Source organism: Apteryx mantelli, chromosome 22 (assembly GCF_036417845.1).
Source record: "Apteryx mantelli isolate bAptMan1 chromosome 22, bAptMan1.hap1, whole genome shotgun sequence".
Lineage (NCBI taxonomy): Eukaryota > Metazoa > Chordata > Aves > Apterygiformes > Apterygidae > Apteryx > Apteryx mantelli.
In genome coordinates, this window is record NC_089999.1 from 10,851,997 (window position 1) to 10,871,460 (window position 19,464).

Consider the following 19,464-nt stretch of genomic DNA (forward strand, 5'->3'; position numbering starts at 1 on the left):
AAGAGGATGAGGAGGGAGCGAGCAGGGAATGCTAATGAAATGTCTGAACATGAATCTAGGAACAAAGCAAAAGCCTTAACGTGCAAGTCTGGGTGATAGGGTGCTTTTCCCAGGAACTCACTTTTTTTTTTCTCCCCTTTCTCCAGGGTTCAAGCTCATTCTCCCTCTGCCAGCGAGACTACAGCTGCACAAACAGGAGGAGAAGAAAAGGGCTATTCTTGTTTGCTGTTTTCAGGAGGAGGAGACCAGTGTTCATGGCCTGTCTTTCTGCATAAACTCATTTCACAAAGGTCCTGAAGCTGTCCTCTGTCTTCAGCTCTCCGCACTGAGCAGCAGGTGCTTGTTTCTACGAAATGCTTTCCAGCCTTTTGAAGGAGAACTTGAAAGGAGAAATTTAATGTAGTGCTCTTCTAGCTAAACTCTGTAGCATCTACTCAAGAGCACCATGTTCTGTACTTGCATGTTTTCACTCTCTCCATAATATATGATGTCCACCAAGGAATCTGAAACACATTTCAATTCTGACATTTGCTTTCTTCTTTTTTTTTCTTTCTTTCAAAGCAGGAAGTTGAATTCTCACCCCTTCCTCTGATACAGATGATGAAATCGAGTTAACTTTGCAGCTAAGGTCTTATATATTACTTTGAGAAGCATTTTTCAGTCGAGAGATGTGAGAAGTTGTTCCTCGGATTTGCTAGGTTCTGCATTGCTGCTTGCTGCTTTCTTGTACAGCAGTATCAAGGTATGACTGTTATCCCTCTGGGTTCAGAGACGGTAACTGTTGCGCTCCACGGGTATCGCAACGCTGTGCAGTGTGACAGCCCGGCTGCCCTGAAAAGGGAAGCTCGCTTGTGCTTCTAGAGCGAGTAAAGCTGGACACTGCTGCTCTCAAAGCTTGTTGATGCTTTGATATTCACGAAAGCTGGCTTGTGATCTCACTTGTGACCTGCCTCCTTTCTGCCTCCTGCTTCTGCTGCTTTTTTTTGCTTTTTTAAATTTTGATCCTTGAAACTTTTTTCCTGCTCTGAACTCTGCCTGCAGCTGTCTTTTTAAATGGCCAGGATGTCTTTCAAGTCTTTAAGCAAATCTCCTTTTATCCCGAACTTCCCTGCCCAACCTGAGCAGTAGCCCTAGCTGTGGCTTTAACTGTGTGCTTAGCTCCTCTGTGCTGTACATCAGTAAGGCATATCTCAGTAACCCCTCTCCTGAGGTCTGTAAGTCAGTTGGAGACCAGTCTGTCTAACTCTTGGCACTGCTCCTTCGGACAAACACCTTTTCAATAGCCTTTTGTATGCGGCAGACTCCCCCCTCCTCTGCGGCTGAAAGCAAACTGAATGCCAGTGGTGCTGTTGAGTCTTGTTGCAGTCGTCGTGCCAATCACTTGCATTGTTTCTTTGTGTCGCTTTCACATTTTCCATTGCCCCAGCTATGTCTACAATGCAGCCCACAGATCACCGCTCTGTACTCCAGTGTCTCGTTCTCACACATGTGAGATCAGCCACAGCTTTCAAAACAAGTGATGCCATAAATGAACTGAGCTGCATTTATTCATGCAGGATCCTAAAAACCTCTCCCTGTTGTTAATCTTTTGTAGCCGCCGTTATGATTGAGTGCTGCTTGGGCTTCTGTATCTGCCCATCTCACTGTGCCTCTGGCCGCATTGCATGACTTTTTAGAAAACGCTTGGAGCGCTGGACGAGATAGACATTGAAACAGAAGTTGAGGATTGTTAGTCAGCCTAGCTAAAAACTTGAAGCTCCATGGAGGAATGTGAGATAGTAAACTGCTTATTGATTAGCTGTATTATTCAGTGGACTGATGCAACCAAATCCTGCATGGCTCATCTTCTGAACCTGCTTCCCCAGGCTCTGCTGGGCACCTTTGGGAGCAGGGCGCAAGGCATGGCACCAAGGCTTGTTCTCCAGGGCAGAGTCTGTCTGGCCACACTGTCCTGCTAATTGGCTCCAGGAGGGGAGCTGGAGCAAGGGGCTGCCAGCAAAGGAGGGGCAGTTTCTCAGTAAACATCTCCGGCTGCTGCAAGCATAGCCCTGGGGATTAGAGCACCCCAGCGCTGCTTACCTCCCCGTTCCTCTGGAGTGCAATTACTTTCCCATAAATAGTTCCCTCCTTTATTGTTTCTTAGTGACTGAGTAAAAATAGAAAATGCTGTCAGCTCCTAGGCGTGAGGCGCGCGCTGCGGCCCGTGCGTTTCGCTGGGTTCACTCTGGGCTATTCTTCCTTCTCACTCAGGATCCCAGACTTCCCCAAAATCCACGTGTCTCGCCCAGCCAGTCCAGAGAGACTCAACTGATATTTTGCAAGACTTAAAACTCCTCAGCCGATTTCCTGTCCATAATTGGCTAAAAGATGTCCCTGACAAGGACGAAAAGGGACTGTTTTCCCAGGATGCCAGCATGCTGCTGCTTTCTCATTCCTGCCGATACAGGTGGTGTTTCTCCTAAAGCGTGGCACGGGAGTAGCCTGCTGGCCACCAGGAGGAACAGGGAGCTGGGGCATTTGCCTCCTGTGCGTGTGACACTGAGCGCAAGGAGCACTGCTGTGGCATGAAAATCCACAGGCTGAAGGGTGAAAACTTTACACCCAGAAGAGCAGATTCTGGAAAACAGCCACTCTGGAAAACATAGGTAAAAACAATCTCCCTGTTCCACAAAAGGTCCCTTTGGTTCCCTGACTGCAGAGGGTACGTTACATTGCCGTTTCCCGAGGCACGGTGTAATACTCTGCTCTGAAAGTTCGGAGGCAAAGACTTTTGCTCTGACTGCAGTAGAGTTTACTCCTCATCTAATTTTCCCTGCTCTTGGACAGCGTGGTGCCCGGACGAAGCTCCAATTCCCTGTGTGCAAGGATGCCAACAGGATCAAGGAGAGGGTGCTTTCACCAGGTGACGCTCCTGTGGGGCAAGTTCTCACTTCTACCTGGGTCTTTCTGAGTTCAAACAAACCCAGCTCCTTTTTGTGTATCGCCGTGCAAGGGATCCTTTGGGCCCTGGCTGCTTTTCTTTCACATGCTCCCTCCTGCATGCAAGTTTTGGCAGTTGCTCTTGTCATTCTTTTCCATAGCGGTCTGTTTACTGCTGAGACTTGTGCAATAGCTTGTGAAATCTTCATGCGCTGGCTCAGCTGCAGCTCGTGAGGGGTTAGCAAAGCCAGCTAACTTCATGAAAGGCAATTCCTGTATTTTGAAGGGTGGAGTAAGGTGAAGGGGGTGGGCAGTGGCAAAGTCAGCAAGTCTGGCCCCCAAATCTCTGGGGAATATTTCTAGGGTCGTGGCGCGAGCACCTGGCTGCTGCCCAGGCAGCTCCACGCAGCACAGGGGTGAATGAGCCCCTGTGGGTTTTGGGGTCACCACGACACTGTCCTCGTTCCCAGGCGCAGAATGGCTGTGCGGGGCTGAGGCACCGGCGAGTTGGCACAGCCTTTGCCCTGCGGGGAGGCGATGGGGGCAAAGGGCTGCCTCTGGCCTTTGCCCTTGGATAAGGGCCCCCGACGGAGACTCTGTCCCCAGGCTCGCGCGCGGCGCAGGGCTCTGCCTGGCACCTGCCCGCGCTGCACCGGGTGCAGCCGAGACCCTGGTGATCAGTGATCGTGCACGGGCAGCCAGCGGCGCGGACGGGAGGAGTGCGTCCCCCCGGCGGCGATCCAGGTAGGGGCTCCTCTGGCCACCAGGGTGTGCGGGGCCGCGTGGGACCTGCCCTGCTCCTGGCGCGGCGGCTGGGCACGTTTCAGCTGGTGCTGGTCTTCCGTGCCCCACTCGGGTGTCTTGCCCCGTCCTCTCTCCGGTCTCCCTGCAGCCCGGCCCAACTAGGGGATCTCCTCAACCGCGTGATCCCGACACCCCCGAGATCACACCTGTGCCGAAACAGCACTGCTGTGGCCTGCCCGGCTCCGCTGGAGAGTCCTGCAGCTTCCTCGGGGCTGAGCCTTGCACCCCTGCACGGCACTGCGCTGCACCCTAACTCGGTGCTGCACCCCCCCCCCAAAAGCTGTACCCCTGCACTGCACTGCACCCTAACTCGGTGTGTACCCCCCCAAGAGCTGCACCCCTGTGCTGCACCCTAACTCGGTGTGCACCCGCCCCCAAAAGCTGCACCACTGCACTGCGCCCTAACTTGGTGTGCACCCCCCCCCAAGAGCTGCACCACTGCATTGCACTGCGTGACTCCTCTGCAGCTGCACCCCTACATTGCACTGCACCCTAACTCGGTGCTGCACCCCCCCAAAAGCTGCACCCTTGCACTGCACCCTAACTCGCTGCTGCGCCCCCCCCCCCCCGGCCGCTTCCATTCCGCCCTCGCGGGGGGAGGGGGCGGGGGCGGGGCGGGGCGCTCCCATTGCCTCTCGGGGGCGGGGGGGGAGGGGGCCGCGGCGCCGTCACGTGAGCGGAAGGAGGCGGAAGCGGCGGGGAGCGCCGAGGCGAGCGGGGCCCTGCGCCCGGTGTGTGTGTGGGGGGGGTGTCACGGGGGGGGGGTCCCGCGGCCGTTAGCGCCCCCCATCCCCCCCTCCCCCCCGCCCTGCCCGGCCGCCGCTTCTGTAAGAAAAGGCCGCGTCCCGGGGGGTGTCACCCTCCGGCCGGGCCCGCGGGCGTCGGCGCGGGGGCCCGAGGCCCGGTTGGGGCGGGGGGCGGGGGGGCAGCGGCGGTTGCCTCCCGCGGGGCGGGGCGGCGCGGTGAGGCCGCTGCGCTGCTCCCTCCCGCAGCGCGGAGCCGCCATGGAGGCGATGAGGCAGGCAGTCGAGCGAGCCAGAGCCGCCTTCAAGTCGGGCCGGTGCCGCTCGCTGGAGTTCCGGATCCAGCAGCTGAAGGCCCTGGAGCGGATGGTGCACGAGAGGGAGAAGGAAATCCTGGGAGCCATCGAGGCGGATCTGCACAAGGTCTGGGTCGGCGGGGAAAGGTTTCTCCGTGCCGCTGTCAGCCGCGCCGAGGGGGAGCCGGGGCTGCCTTGGCCCTCGCGGGTTTCTCTGACGGCCGTCGTGCCCCCGGCTAAGCTTTTGGCGGCGGGCGCGGGAGGTGGGCGCCTTTGCCGCGCTCTCTCCGAGCCCTGTGTCGTTGCAGTGCGGGCACAACGCGTACAGCCACGAGATCCTGGGCGTGCTGGGGGAGCTGGCCCTGGCCATGGCCAAGCTGCCGTCGTGGGCGGCCCCGCAGGCGGTGAAGAGGAACCTGCTGACGCTGCGGGACGAGGCCTACATCTGCGCCGAGCCGCTGGGGGTGGTGCTGATCATCGGGGCCTGGAACTACCCCTTCGTCCTGGTCATGCAGCCTTTGATTGGGGCCATCGCGGCAGGTGGGGACGCGTCGTGGTCGTCGGTTCTCGTGGGCGCTGGGGGAGGTGGGAGAGGAGCGCGGAGGCTCAGCCCTTGCGCTGGGTTTGTCTCCTAGGCAATGCTGTGGTGGTGAAGCCGTCGGAGATCAGCGAGCACACGGCTCAGCTCATAGCGGATCTCCTCCCCCAGTACATCGACCCGGTGAGCGCGGCCCTGTGTCTGATGTTGTAGTTGTCCTGAAGAAAGACTTGCTCTGCTTTTGAAAGGTCTCAGTAGCTTGGAGGAGTCTCAGTTGCCTGCTCTCTCTGAAAATGGTGTACACGGGCAATACCGGAATGGTTGGATCAGTCTTGGAGTACAAAGGCACACTGATACGTTCTTCCTGCTGTTGCATAACCTAACGCACCTAAATAATCCTATTGCAATGTGTTAGTCTTGTTGACAGCTGCTGCTGCTGCTGCTGCTGTGTCAAGAGACATGTAGGTATTTCTTATCTCACCTACTGTTTGGGGCAACGCCTTTGGTTGCCTCTAGGCTGGCAGGAGTTCGTGTTGGGTGCTGGCTGTGCCTGGCTCTTTCTGAGAATCAGGGGCTCTTGGGGAGCTCGGTGGCAGTCAGCCTCCAGTTTTCATGTCCTGCCAGTCCTTGCTCACAGCGCAGCGTTTTGCTTGTCCTCTGCTCACCTGGCAGTTCTCATGTCCCTTGCACTGTTTCCCTGAGACAGGTTGTTGCTCTGACAGCGTGGCCCCACCGTGCAGTTTTCCCTAGGGAATTAGCGCCTCCTTAAAGGGTGGTATAGCTGCGGAAGGGGATAGCTGTCGCGGACAGCCCAGTGGTCATACGTGCTCAAGGTCTTAATGTGTGGAAGTAGCTCTGGCTCAACCCTGGCCTCTGTCTCCATTTCTTTAAGTTAATGAAGGACAACGTGACAAGCGAAATTTGGTTTCAGGGGAAGAAGCAGATATTGTTTCTGTTACTGCTATCCAACATCTAGATCCTAACAGCTTGCAAGAGTCTGTCACCTGGAGAGCTGCTCTCCTGATATTAATTGCTTTAAATCAAGGTAGCTATAAGGCTCTTGTTTGCCCCAACAGGAGTTGTACCCCGTGGTCACTGGAGGAGTACCTGAGACAACGGAGCTGCTGACACAGAGATTCGATCACATCCTCTACACCGGCAACTCTGTGGTGGGCAAAATTGTGATGGCAGCAGCTGCCAAGCACCTGACGCCCGTCACCCTGGAGCTGGGTGGGAAGAGCCCCTGCTACATCGACAAGGACTGTGACCTGGCTGTTGCCTGCAGGTGAGGCTGCCGCAGATCCTCCGCGTGGGCTCAGCCGTGGGGCAGGGACCGCGTGGGGCAGGAGCTGGGGGCACCTCTGGGCTTCTGCACCGGACCCGCAGTTCTCGCTCCCACGCTGACCGCAGGAGTCTGGAAGTGGCTGACTGTGGAGGAACCTTCTCCCTTGTCGCCCTAGGCGGATAACGTGGGGGAAGTACATGAACTGCGGGCAAACCTGCATTGCCCCCGACTACATCCTCTGCGAGCCGTCCATCCAGGACAAGGTGGTGGAGAATATTAAGAGGACTCTGCAGGTGAGTGTGGAGTTCCTTGGGCCGTGGCAATTGCATCCATTAGCGTGGAGCTGCGAGTGCACTTTGGCTTTGAGTTCGTGTGATTGCCGTTCCTTGGAGCTGGAGCCCTTTGGAAGGTTTGTAACGTCCTGCGCTTCCGCTCTGCCCTTTGGCAGGAATTCTACGGGGAGGACGTGAAAAAGTCTCCGGATTACGAGAGGATCATCAACAAGCGTCACTTCAGGAGGGTCCTGGCCCTGCTGGAAGGACAGAAGATCGCTCATGGGGGAGAGGCTGATGAGGCCTCTTGCTTTATAGGTACCAGTGGCACGGGACGGGGACGGGGAGGTGGTGGGCGGAGGAGGGACCTTGTGCTGGCGGCAGGTGCCTTTTGGGAGCTGTGTGCGGCTGTGCCTCGCTTGCTCCGCGTTGAACCCTGGCAGTGCCCAGGACCGAGTCCTGCATTGGGCCCCATCTTCTGTCCCTGCTCACTCAGTGTCCTGCTGTCCGGTTTTCCCCAGCGCCAACGATCCTCACCAATGTTTCCCCGGAGGCCAAGGTGATGGAGGAGGAAATCTTTGGACCCGTCCTTCCCATCGTGACGGTGAAGAGCGTGGACGAGGCCATCGAGTTCATCAACCGTCGGGAGAAGCCGCTCGCCCTGTACGTCTTCTCCAACAACAAGAAGGTGCGTCTGGGCTCTGCTCCGCAGCTGCGGCAGCTCGGGGTGGTTCGATGCTGCGTGTGGCTGATCACAGGCATGGCTCCCCGCAGGGCCCGTGTTGTTGGCTCCTGTTTACACCTGAATCCAGGTGTTTGGCTCCTGTGAGCCGGGAGTGTTCCCTGCGCTGCAGGAGGCTGCCAGGCACCTGCTGAAGGGTTCTGGGTTTTCACCGCATTGTGTCACAGAAGGATAAGCATGGTACCTGTTTAGTACCGCGTAACCTTTCCTGTTTAATTTAGTTGCATGTAAAATCTAGCTAGGGAGGAGAGCTCCTGGCTTTCCAGCTTTCACATCCCTCTGAACTTTACCTCTTGCCTTGAGTTACGTTGCAAAGAGAGGGCTCGTCTGAGCTGACAGCAACAGGAAATTACTCTGGTGGTCCTGTGGCTCATAGCCACCCTCCCAGTCGCGCTTAGTCACATGGTTTGGACTCCTTAGGCCTTTTTAATGTATTTCTTTTCCTATTAGTTAATCAAAAGAGTCATCTCGGAAACCTCCAGTGGAGGAGTTACTGCAAACGACGTCATCATGCACTTCTTCCTCGCAACCTTGCCCTTTGGTGGTGTCGGTGAGTTATTGGAGCTCCTTAAACACTTGTGCCTTGCTGTACGTTGTGACACAGGGCGCAGCAGTGGTTGGTTTGTATTCCACCTACTCCTGTGCCTGTTACAGCTGAACGGTGTCTGCACAGCAGACCTCAGTAATAACTAGGAAAAATTTTTACGAATGTATTAGGAGAGAGGCCAAAGGAGGGGAAAAACTGGTGTGTGTCGCTGGGAAGACTGGAGTGTTTAGTGCAGATGGATGTGAAAGGTGCATTCGAAACATTATCTGCGATCAGGGTGGTTAGCACTAATTGCAGGAAGAGGGGTGGGACTTCAGCTTCGGGGAGAATAGGAAGAGGCTGTGAGCAGCACGTAGAAGCTTTGCAAAGAGGGTTTGGATGTTACAGTGCTCGCAAGCTGAAGGTGAACCGGCAGTGTTCTGCTGGTGTGAACAGGCACGCGCTGTGCTGGGACAGAGAAAGGGGGCACGCCCTGCACGAGTGCTCAGGAACCCCTTCTTACCTGGCATCGGTCAGATCTTGGAGCCTTGGTGTGGTGGTTTGGAGGGGAGCTGAATCTCGAGGAGAGCCAGGGAAGGCTCAGAGGCCTAGGAAAGAGCGCCCACAGGGACACATTGAAATGCTGGAGGTTGCTTAGTCGAAAGGGTATGGGGAAGACGAGGGATGGAGGATGGATGGACGTTTTTGAGACCATGAGAAGTTCTGCAGAAGAGAAGGACTCGTCCTCTCTGCAGGAATATAGAGAAGTTGTGCTTTTAAACTGCAGCGAGGAAGATGCAGAGCAGATGGAAAGCAATTAAAACTTATTTGTGTTTCTATTTGTCCTGCTGGTGGCCTCAAGCAGTCAAGGCTTGGCCAGCTGAGCCCGTGACATGACCTGTCGGGGTTGTGTGTCTCAGGTAACAGCGGGATGGGCGCCTACCACGGCCAGCACAGCTTTGAGACCTTCTCCCACCGCCGGTCCTGCTTGATCAAGGACTTGAAGATGGATGGGGCGAACAAACTCCGGTACCCGCCTAGCAGCCAGAAGAAGGTGGACTGGGCCAAGTTCTTCCTCCTGAAGCGATTTAACAAGGGCCGAGTGGGACTGATCGTTTTGGCGCTGCTGGGGGTCGTGGCAGCGGTGGTGATAAAGGTGAGCCTTGGCTCTCTGCTTCCTACATGAGTGTTCAATTCACTTTATTTTCTGTGAGTTCCTTCTTTGCAACTGCAGTTTTTTCCTAAAGCCTAGCTAGCCTGTTTTCTCTATCTTGGCACTCACAACATTTGGCTCATCTGAAATTACCAAGATTTGTTTCCCATTCTTGCAAGCAGTATCTAGAAAACAAATGTCCTCAGAGAAATCTCCCAGGCTGCCGTACCGTTTGTTGCTCTGCCTTGGTGGGCGACACCTGTGGGGAACTCCCTGCAGCAGTGGAGGCTGTGACATTTTGGATGGCTTTGTCAGGAGTGCCTTCGTTTCCCGGGCTTTCTTCAGCAGTGGTGTGAGCTGCTCAACTGCCTTGCGTGGCAGGCTGGAGTTTTGTGCTGCAGGGCCCTGTGGAAGGGTAGCTGTGACATGAGGCCTAGGCCTAGGAATAGGTCCTGTTCCTCACCCAATTGCAGCCTCTGTCTGACCTTAGCCAAGTTGTTTCCTCCTCTGTTTCCAGCGGGGGAATGCGGAAGGGTGGGATGTCCTTGTCTTTCCGTGGGAGGCAGAGGCCTGCTGGCATTGGTTGGAGGACTCAAGATGCCTCTAGAGATGGAGGAAAAAGCTTTAAACCTGCAAGTGCGACTTGCTCTTGGTTCTCCATGACATGGCAGACGAAGCAGTAGCAGACACTCCTTGCAAAGCTCAACTGTGCATCCTCCTTGGCCCTGCCCTGGTGATTTAGTAGCCCCAAGAGGGCAGCCGCTGAGGAAACAGGAGATGGCAGGGTGGAGCAGGCCTCTCTGCCCTGCAATTTTGTTGTTTTGTGCTGTTACTGCTGCAAAGGGAAGTGCAGGAGCGCAGCAAGTGGGGGGGGAATAATCCTCCATACCATCCATATTGGAGACCAGGAGGAGGCATAAGAGCTAACAACTGGCTCCAGCCCTGAAGCACCCGCAGGGAAGCAGGCTGTCTTGATGAACGCTGCCTCAGCGAAGGGGGGGAAACTCACGATGTCTTGAAATCGTTTGGGTTTTCTCAGAATCGCCAGCCTGTGCTGAAGAGAAAAGCCCTCTCGATTTTGCTGGCTGTTCAGAGGCTGGGCTGGCTCAGTATGTGTTAAGGAGAAGCAGGTTTCAGAGCACTGCTGTTGCTGTTACGGTGAGGTAGGAGTCTTTCTCTTTTACTGTACGCAGACTTGGTTTGAGATTGGGCAAAGCTTTGTTAGAGCAGTGAACCTGGGGCTTGGAGAAGGTTCCCCCAGGAGCCAGAGAACAGCGTTTCCCTGGCATGCCGTGTTTGGAGCTCCCCCAGGGTCAAAGATAACCAGCAGTAAGTGCGTGATGAGGGGATAGGGGCAGGCGAGCTGGGCCAGGCAGCGCCCTGAGGAAGTCGAGGGAGCGAAGGGCTTTGCTTCAGGCTGTTCTAGAAAGGGGATTGGTTTCATTTCAGCAAATCCCTCATAGGATGTTGGTGTTGCTGTGTTTTGCTTTCACAGATGGTTTACTACTGAAGAAGGGAGAAGGTGCCATAATCAGCGTGCCATAATCATATCTTGAGCGCTCGCTTGTTGTCTCTTTTCCTAAGTTGAGAAATCATTTTTTTCTTTGGTAATGGATTCTTTCAGTGAGCTGTCAAGCACACGGAATAGGCTTAGAAAGGCACTAACCAGGACTCATGTTTACTAAAAAGCCGTGCTGAAATAAAGGGACCAGTTGGTACAAGCTATCAAAAGGAGGACTGAAGAGCAAGAAATGCCTGTGCTGCCTGCCACCACCCTGTGCCATGCAGAGCTGCTTCCAGGGATGCGCGCTCTGTGTCTTACACCAAACCACTCAGCTTTCTTCAGTGACAAACGATCTCAGGATTCAGCTGTAATTTGGTGACAGTGTTTTCCCTACAGCTATTAGGATGTCTGTCTTTGGTTGTGCTTGTAACAGCCGCCTTCTGGTAACTAGTCTGAGCCAGAATGTGCTCCTAGTGTGCTGGCTGATGGTTTTTATCAATAATGAATGAATAAACCTAATGAGGTTCCCACTTGCCTTCTAATCAAGGTGAAGTATCTGTGGATTCCTTAAAGCAAGAATTGTCCACGGCTGGTCAGAGGCTGACATCCCTCTTTGGGATCTGGGTTTCATGATGTGCCCATAAGAATTGTTTGGTTTTTAAAAAAATACAAAGAAGGTACTTGCACTACATCTATTTTGCAAATAAGAGTATCCTATGCTTGCACAAAACAACTTCCAGGCCTGTTTAGAGAACTGGGAATGACAAAACCCATTCCTGCTCCAATTCCTCCAAGGAAAAATGACAGAAACAGAGTGTATTCCTTTGTGTTTGAGCCTCTGGGTTTGCTATAATCTTGCATTGGAAATAATGTAGGAACTGTTCTAGCTTGGGGAGTGGATGCTGGAGAAATTTAAAGCTTGATATTAGAAGAAGAAAAAATAAAAAATAGTGTATAAACGCAATTCTCAACAATATATAGTGGAAAATTATATCTACTGTGCAATAGATGGGATTTTTTCATGCCCTGTGAAAACCCATGTGCTAAGCTTTTATAGTAATATATTTTGCAAGTACTAAATAAACACTGAGAATTGTATAACAGAGCAAGCCTCCTGGTAAGTCACTGCGGTCCCCTGGGGAATCCTGCCTGACCTCTGCTGCTCCCGACTCTGGCCGTGGCTTGGACGAGCGTCGTGTGCGTGTTGCAGGGTGGCAGGCTGAGACGGGTGCATCCTCCGCTGCCAGCGCAGGAGCGCAGACCCCTAGCATGGAGATCTCCCTGCTTAGGGGGAAAGAAGAGATCGATCGCTCTTAGGAAGATGCTGTGCTCACAGCAGCTAGGAGGAATCCCCTAATAAACTGCCTCCCACCTGCAGCGGCTGCTGGTTTGGGGTTTGTTCTGATCTGGACAGTAGCGCAGGCTCAGTTCCTTCGCTGCCGGTGGCTCCCGCAGCATGTGCAAACGCTCCGTTGGCCACGTGCGCTAAGTCTGGGCGAAGCCATGTGCTTTTGGAATCGTGTGCAGGCGTCTGAGTCACAGCTGCAGCTGCAGCGCGGTGATCCCAGGCCTGGCCGGTCTTTCTGGGACACACACAACCGTCCCAGCGCCCTTGCGGGTGAACAGCAAGCACTGGTGTGGCTCCGCCATGCGCTGGAGAGGCCATCACCGGCCCTGCCAGGTGTCCCTGTGCTTGAGCAATCCTGAGTGACAAACAAGAGCTCTCGCCTCCTGTGCAGAGTTACCAGCCGTGATTCAAGGTTTGTGTATTCCCAGCACGAGGAAGTATCCGGGTGAAGGATGCGTTGTTTCTAGAGAGAGCCCTGGCCGTGGGCCAGAACCTCTTGAGGGAGGAGAGATTGCTCCAGGCTGTGTCAGGGGAAGGGCTTGTGCCTGTTTGTGCTTGCTTTGTCAGTTGAGGAGATCAGCTGAGAGAGAAGCTGCTCTGAAGGTAACTTTCTTTTTTGTTCTCTTTTTTTAATGAATCATCTCCTTTACTGGTCAGGATCAGGTCAGTGTGACACAGCTGTGGAAGAGCACAGGGAAAGGCAGATTTGAACAGCTTCAAGGAAACCCCAGCGTCTCATTTCGTAAGGCAGGGAGGGATTGCAGGCAGATCTCTTGTCCTGATTAAAAAGTAAAGCATTGTGGAAGTCTCATTCTGCTTCCTGGGAGCAATGTTTTGTAACAGCAATGTCCCGCGAACACGAGGGCCTCACGGGGTGAGATGCTGCAAGTTGGCTCAGAGCACCCAGCTCCGTTTGCAACCCGGCGCCCAGTGAGGCTGTGGCGCTGGCTGTGTTCCAGCTCCTTGGGAGCATCCCTGCAAGCGAGGGGGAGAGCAGTTTGGTATTTTAAGCGCATTTCCAAAGTAGGGGAAAGCACCTATGGAGCAAAATTTATCAGCCATCCCCAGAGATGCTGTTTCACCATGAAAGATGCCCTTGGTTCCTGGATCCTGCACAGGTAGGATGGGGCGTCCGTGGGTGGGCAGCCCTGAGCAGCCGCTTTGGGAGCAGGAGGCCACTCAGAAGGAGAGCACGTCCCAGCCTTGTGCGGGGTGGGACATCTCCAGGTGGTGGCCCCACACTCGGTATTCCAAGACCTAGGAGGCTGCTCTGCGCCTTGGCCGCCTGCGCAAGGTCTCTTGGCAGCCCTGCACAAAGCCATTGCCCTGGTCTTCATGCATCTGTCAAACACCACATCAGCCCTAGAGCTCCTGCTCTAGCAGAGCCCGCTTCTGCTGCATGTTTTTAGACATGGTGTTTCCAAAGTGAAGCCTAGTGTCCATTGGGCTTTAGGACAGTGCAGGGAATGACCTTTAAATTGCGTACACATGATTGCAAACTTGGGTAAAAGAGAGTTTAATGCCTGCAGGAAATGACAGTGGAAGGGATTTGAGCTGGGCGGTCTGCAAGGGGCCCCGTTGTGAGAAGACTTGTGCTGCTCTCTCCCATCAGCATTGAGCCACCATGGAGGCGATAAGGCAGGCGGTCGAGCGAGCCAGAGCCGCCTTCAAGTCGGGCCGATGCCGCTCGCTGGAGTTCCGGATCCAGCAGCTGAAGGCCCTGGAGCGGATGGTGCACGAGAGGGAGAAGGAAATCCTGGGAGCCATCGAGGCGGATCTGCACAAGGTCTGGGTCGGCGGGGAAAGGTTTCTCCGTGCCGCTGTCAGCCGCGCCGAGGGGGAGCCGGGGCTGCCTTGGCCCTCGCGGGTTTCTCTGACGGCCGTCGTGCCCCCGGCTAAGCTTTCGGCGGCGGGCGCGGGAGGTGGGCGCCTTTGCCGCGCTCTCTCCGAGCTCTGTGTCGTTGCAGTGCGGGCACAACGCGTACAGCCACGAGATCCTGGGCGTGCTGGGGGAGCTGGCCCTGGCCATGGCCAAGCTGCCGTCGTGGGCGGCCCCGCAGGCGGTGAAGAGGAACCTGCTGACGCTGCGGGACGAGGCCTACATCTGCGCCGAGCCGCTGGGGGTGGTGCTGATCATCGGGGCCTGGAACTACCCCTTCGTCCTGGTCATGCAGCCTTTGATTGGGGCCATCGCGGCAGGTGGGGACGCGTCGTGGTCGTCGGTTCTCGTGGGCGCTGGGGGAGGTGGGAGAGGAGCGCGGAGGCTCAGCCCTTGCGCTGGGTTTGTCTCCTAGGCAATGCTGTGGTGGCGAAGCCGTCGGAGATCAGCGAGCACACGGCTCAGCTCATAGCGGATCTCCTCCCCCAGTACATCGACCCGGTGAGCGCGGCCCTGTGTCTGATGTTGTAGTTGTCCTGAAGAAAGACTTGCTCTGCTTTTGAAAGGTCTCAGTAGCTTGGAGGAGTCTCAGTTGCCTGCTCTCTCTGAAAATGGTGTACACGGGCAATACCGGAATGGTTGGATCGGTCTTGGAGTACAAAGGCACACTGATATGTTCTTCCTGCTGTTGCATAACCTAACGCACCTAAATAATCCTATTGCAATGTGTTAGTCTTGTTGACAGCTGTTGCTGCTGCTGCTGTGTCAAGAGACATGTAGGTATTTCTTATCTCACCTACTGTTTGGGGCAACGCCTTTGGTTGCCTCTAGGCTGGCAGGAGTTCGTGTTGGGTGCTGGCTGTGCCTGGCTCTTTCTGAGAATCAGGGGCTCTTGGGGAGCTCGGTGGCAGTCAGCCTCCAGTTTTCATGTCCTGCCAGTCCTTGCTCACAGCACAGCGTTTTGCTTGTCCTCTGCTCACCTGGCAGTTCTCATGTCCCTTGCACTGTTTCCCTGAGACAGGTTGTTGCTCTGACAGCGTGGCCCCACCGTGCAGTTTTCCCTAGGGAATAAGCGCCTCCTTAAAGGGTGGTATAGCTGCAGAAGGGGATAGCTGTCACGGACAGCCCAGTGGTCATACGTGCTCAAGGTCTTAATGTGTGGAAGTAGCTCTGGCTCAACCCTGGCCTCTGTCTCCATTTCTTTAAGTTAACGTAGGACAACGTGACAAGCGAAATTTGGTTTCAGGGGAAGAAGCAGATATTGTTTCTGTTACTGCTATCCAACATCTAGATCCTAACAGCTTGCAAGAGTCTGTCACCTGGAGAGCTGCTCTCCTGATATTAATTGCTTTAAATCAAGGTAGCTATAAGGCTCTTGTTTGCCCCAACAGGAGTTGTACCCCGTGGTCACTGGAGGAGTACCTGAGACAACGGAGCTGCTGACACAGAGATTCGATCACATCCTCTACACCGGCAACTCTGTGGTGGGCAAAATTGTGATGGCAGCGGCTGCCAAGCACCTGACGCCCGTCACCCTGGAGCTGGGTGGGAAGAGCCCCTGCTACATCGACAAGGACTGTGACCTGGCCGTCGCCTGCAGGTGAGGCTGCCGCAGATCCTCCGCGTGGGCTCAGCTGTGGGGCAGGAGCTGGGGGCACCTCTGGGCTTCTGCACCGGACCCGCAGTTCTCGCTCCCACGCTGACCGCAGGGGTCTGGAAGTGGCTGACTGTGGAGGAAACTTCTCCCTTGTTGCCCTAGGCGGATAACGTGGGGGAAGTACATGAACTGCGGGCAAACCTGCATTGCCCCCGACTACATCCTCTGCGAGCCGTCCATCCAGGACAAGGTGGTGGAGAATATTAAGAGGACTCTGCAGGTGAGTGTGGAGTTCCTTGGGCCGTGGCAATTGCATGCATTAGCATGGAGCTGCGGTGCGCTTTGGCTTTGAGTTCGTGTGATTGCTGTTCCTTGGAGCTGGAGCCCTTTGGAAGGTTTGTAACGTCCTGCGCTTCCGCTCTGCCCTTTGGCAGGAATTCTACGGGGAGGACGTGAAAAAGTCTCCGGATTACGAGAGGATCATCAACAAGCGTCACTTCAGGAGGGTCCTGGCCCTGCTGGAAGGACAGAAGATCGCTCATGGGGGAGAGGCTGATGAGGCCTCTTGCTTTATAGGTAGCTGTGGCACGGGACGGGGACGGGGAGATGGTGGGCGGAGGAGGGACCTTGTGCTGGCGGCAGGTGCCTTTTGGGAGCTGTGTGCGGCTGTGCCTCGCTTGCTCCGCGTTGAACCCTGGCAGTGCCCAGGACCGAGTCCTGCATTGGGCCCCATCTTCTGTCCCTGCTCACTCAGTGTCCTGCTGTCTGGTTTTCCCCAGCGCCAACGATCCTCACCAATGTTTCCCCGGAGGCCAAGGTGATGGAGGAGGAAATCTTTGGACCCGTCCTTCCCATCGTGACGGTGAAGAGCGTGGACGAGGCCATCGAGTTCATCAACCGTCGGGAGAAGCCGCTCGCCCTGTACGTCTTCTCCAACAACAAGAAGGTGCGTCTGGGCTCTGCTCCGCAGCTGCGGCAGCTCGGGGTGGTTCGATGCTGCGTGTGGCTGATCACAGGCATGGCTCCCCGCAGGGCCCGTGTTGTTGGCTCCTGTTTACACCTGAATCCAGGTGTTTGGCTCCTGTGAGCCGGGAGTGTTCCCTGCGCTGCAGGAGGCTGCCAGGCACCTGCTGAAGGGTTCTGGGTTTTCACCGCATTGTGTCACAGAAGGATAAGCATGGTACCTGTTTAGTACCGCGTAACCTTTCCTGTTTAATTTAGTTGCATGTAAAATCTAGCTAGGGAGGAGAGCTCCTGGCTTTCCAGCTTTCACATCCCTCTGAACTTTACCTCTTGCCTTGAGTTACGTTGCAAAGAGAGGGCTCGTCTGAGCTGACAGCAACAGGAAATTACTCTGGTGGTCCTGTGGCTCATAGCCACCCTCCCAGTCGCGCTTAGTCACATGGTTTGGACTCCTTAGGCCTTTTTAATGTATTTCTTTTCCTATTAGTTAATCAAAAGAGTCATCTCGGAAACCTCCAGTGGAGGAGTTACTGCAAACGACGTCATCATGCACTTCTTCCTCGCAACCTTGCCCTTTGGTGGTGTCGGTGAGTTATTGGAGCTCCTTAAACACTTGTGCCTTGCTGTACGTTGTGACACAGGGCGCAGCAGTGGTTGGTTTGTATTCCACCTACTCCTGTGCCTGTTACAGCTGAACGGTGTCTGCACAGCAGACCTCAGTAATAACTAGGAAAAATTTTTACGAATGTATTAGGAGAGAGGCCAAAGGAGGGGAAAAACTGGTGTGTGTCGCTGGGAAGACTGGAGTGTTTAGTGCAGATGGATGTGAAAGGTGCATTCGAAACATTATCTGCGATCAGGGTGGTTAGCACTAATTGCAGGAAGAGGGGTGGGACTTCAGCTTCGGGGAGAATAGGAAGAGGCTGTGAGCAGCACGTAGAAGCTTTGCAAAGAGGGTTTGGATGTTACAGTGCTCGCAAGCTGAAGGTGAACCGGCAGTGTTCTGCTGGTGTGAACAGGCACGCGCTGTGCTGGGACAGAGAAAGGGGGCACGCCCTGCACGAGTGCTCAGGAACCCCTTCTTACCTGGCATCGGTCAGATCTTGGAGCCTTGGTGTGGTGGTTTGGAGGGGAGCTGAATCTCGAGGAGAGCCAGAGAAGGCTCAGAGGCCTAGGAAAGAGCGCCCACAGGGACACATTGAAATGCTGGAGGTTGCTTAGTCGAAAGGGTATGGGGAAGACGAGGGATGGAGGATGGAGGGACATTTTTGAGACCATGAGAAGTTCTGCAGAAGAGAAGGACTCGTCCTTTCTGCAGGAATATAGAGAAGTTGTGCTTTTAAACTGCAGCGAGGAAGATGCAGAGCAGATGGAAAGCAATTAAAACTTATTTGTGTTTCTATTTGTCCTGCTGGTGGCCTCAAGCAGTCAAGGCTTGGCCAGCTGAGCCCGTGACATGACCTGTCGGGGTTGTGTGTCTCAGGTAACAGCGGGATGGGCGCCTACCACGGCCAGCACAGCTTTGAGACCTTCTCCCACCGCCGGTCCTGCTTGATCAAGGACTTGAAGATGGATGGGGTGAACAAACTCCGGTACCCGCCTAGCAGCCAGAAGAAGGTGGACTGGGCCAAGTTCTTCCTCCTGAAGTGATTTAACAAGGGCCAAGTGGGACTGGTCATTCTGGTGCTGCTGGGGGTCGCGGCTCAGGTGAGCCTTGGCTCTTGCCTTTCTATGTGAGTGCATGTTCCCAGCTCCATCTCCCAGAGCTCGGCCAGGTCTCCGCCTCCACTGCCCCCCTCACCAATGGCCTGAGTGAGCTCTGCTCCCTCTCTGTGGGACTCAGTCTTGTCTCTGCCTTCCTAGATGCTGTCCCAGTGAAGAGAGGGTGATCTGCAATCAGCCGCGCGGTGGTCCTGTAACCCGGCATTCACTTCCTGCATTGCTATTACTATACTTGATTTTGCTGCAATTTCTTTTCTTCTGAGATATCCAGTCCACTGAAGAGGTAGAAGGAAACGAAACCAAGCTAAAGCAGAGAAGCGCTGAGCAAGTGAAGGCTCAGACTCTTGCTGAAATACAGCAATTGATTCAGACCTAAACCATCAGTCGTGCCTCAACAGTTATTTAAGGCAGGTGGAAGGAGGGCATGTCTTGCCCCGTGGTGCAAACAGGAATCTTTGTAGGTCTTGGGAACTGGGGAATCATTCGTCACAAGCGTGTGAAAGCAAAGAAACTTGTTCCTGAGCCTGTTATCTGTGTATTATGTCTTGGGTGAGCCCTATAGAAAACTGTTAGGTATCAGTAACGAGCCTAACAAAACGTATGTGTTACTCATGTCTTGTGTAACTTCACATCCTCACAGTCCTGGTGGCTCTGGGAACAGTCCAGGTTTGTTGTCCCCTAGTAGGCTGCCCAGGAGCAGAAGGGAAATAGCCTCTAAGAACATGCACCATCCTGTCTTTGAAAGGACTTACAGCGACATGAGTGATGTCTCGGCACGTGGGAAATCACTGTTAGGCACCCAAAGTGCAAAAAGGCTACATGAAGAGAGAGCAAAGGATTTTTGAGCTGTAGCCAAACTCTGCCCCAAGGACACGAGGAGCGCTGGGGAACGTGGTGCGGTCGGTACATGGTATTTGGGGCTGTGCACTGATGAGGGGGAGTTGCTGTGACTTGAGTCTCCAGGTCCAGGAGAGTCCTTGGCCTCCTTTGCCAGAGAGGCTGAGCACAGTTTCCTAAACTCATGCTTAGGAAATTAATTGAATTTCCATTTTTTTTATTGGTTTACTGGTAGTCTTTTATCTCCAAGCTTGTAACTGGAAACCTGACCTTGAGCTTTGCTGAATAAAAGCTGTTTATTGTGAAGGCCACCTGGTGCTACAGGGCAGGGGAGCA

At 54.6% G+C, this 19,464-nt stretch overlaps 2 protein-coding genes and 1 long non-coding RNA gene across 7 annotated transcripts; all 3 read left to right on the forward strand.

Annotated features, from left to right (window-relative positions):
• Nucleotides 1–163: 163 nt before the first annotated feature.
• On the forward strand, nucleotides 164–2,856 carry LOC136993912 (uncharacterized). The gene is made up of 3 exons (XR_010886180.1): nucleotides 164–742; nucleotides 2,251–2,645; nucleotides 2,827–2,856. It is a non-coding gene; the product is annotated as an uncharacterized lncRNA (long non-coding RNA).
• A 787-nt stretch (nucleotides 2,857–3,643) lies between these two features.
• On the forward strand, nucleotides 3,644–11,885 carry LOC106496029 (aldehyde dehydrogenase family 3 member A2-like). Of its 5 annotated transcripts, none has more exons than XM_067309474.1 (12): nucleotides 3,644–3,663; nucleotides 4,716–4,889; nucleotides 5,071–5,302; nucleotides 5,398–5,483; nucleotides 6,377–6,585; nucleotides 6,761–6,878; nucleotides 7,034–7,175; nucleotides 7,379–7,545; nucleotides 8,050–8,149; nucleotides 9,046–9,281; nucleotides 10,318–10,441; nucleotides 10,774–11,885. In XM_067309474.1, exons 2-11 carry the CDS (start codon nucleotides 4,728–4,730, stop codon nucleotides 10,396–10,398), a joined length of 1,533 nt encoding a protein of 510 aa, XP_067165575.1. In that variant the 5' UTR covers nucleotides 3,644–3,663; nucleotides 4,716–4,727; the 3' UTR covers nucleotides 10,399–10,441; nucleotides 10,774–11,885. The 5 variants fall into 5 exon arrangements, with proteins under 5 accessions (XP_067165575.1, XP_067165574.1, XP_067165577.1 ...); XM_067309473.1 differs by lacking the exon at nucleotides 3,644–3,663 and adding an exon at nucleotides 4,377–4,454; XM_067309475.1 differs by lacking the exon at nucleotides 3,644–3,663 and adding an exon at nucleotides 4,542–4,550.
• Nucleotides 11,886–13,737: 1,852 nt separating this feature from the next.
• On the forward strand, nucleotides 13,738–19,434 carry LOC106496042 (aldehyde dehydrogenase family 3 member A2-like). Its single transcript, XM_013956624.2, has 10 exons — nucleotides 13,738–13,916; nucleotides 14,098–14,329; nucleotides 14,425–14,510; nucleotides 15,401–15,609; nucleotides 15,769–15,886; nucleotides 16,041–16,182; nucleotides 16,386–16,552; nucleotides 17,057–17,156; nucleotides 18,053–18,276; nucleotides 18,433–19,434. The coding sequence occupies exons 1-9, from the start codon at nucleotides 13,755–13,757 to the stop codon at nucleotides 18,217–18,219; spliced, it is 1,383 nt and encodes a 460-aa protein (XP_013812078.2). The 5' UTR covers nucleotides 13,738–13,754; the 3' UTR covers nucleotides 18,220–18,276; nucleotides 18,433–19,434.
• Nucleotides 19,435–19,464: the final 30 nt, after the last annotated feature.

Bases quoted from the DNA above. Each gene is read 5' to 3' on its own strand.
- LOC106496029 (XM_067309474.1), top strand. From the start codon at position 4,728: ATGGAGGCGATGAGGCAGGCAGTCGAGCGAGCCAGAGCCGCCTTCAAG. The intron at 4,890-5,070 runs GTCTGGGTCGGC...GTGTCGTTGCAG, and splicing joins TCGAGGCGGATCTGCACAAG to TGCGGGCACAACGCGTACAG. The intron at 6,879-7,033 runs GTGAGTGTGGAG...GCCCTTTGGCAG, and splicing joins ATATTAAGAGGACTCTGCAG to GAATTCTACGGGGAGGACGT.
- LOC106496042 (XM_013956624.2), top strand. From the start codon at position 13,755: ATGGAGGCGATAAGGCAGGCGGTCGAGCGAGCCAGAGCCGCCTTCAAG. The intron at 16,183-16,385 runs GTAGCTGTGGCA...GGTTTTCCCCAG, and splicing joins TGAGGCCTCTTGCTTTATAG to CGCCAACGATCCTCACCAAT. The intron at 17,157-18,052 runs GTGAGTTATTGG...TGTGTGTCTCAG, and splicing joins CTTGCCCTTTGGTGGTGTCG to GTAACAGCGGGATGGGCGCC.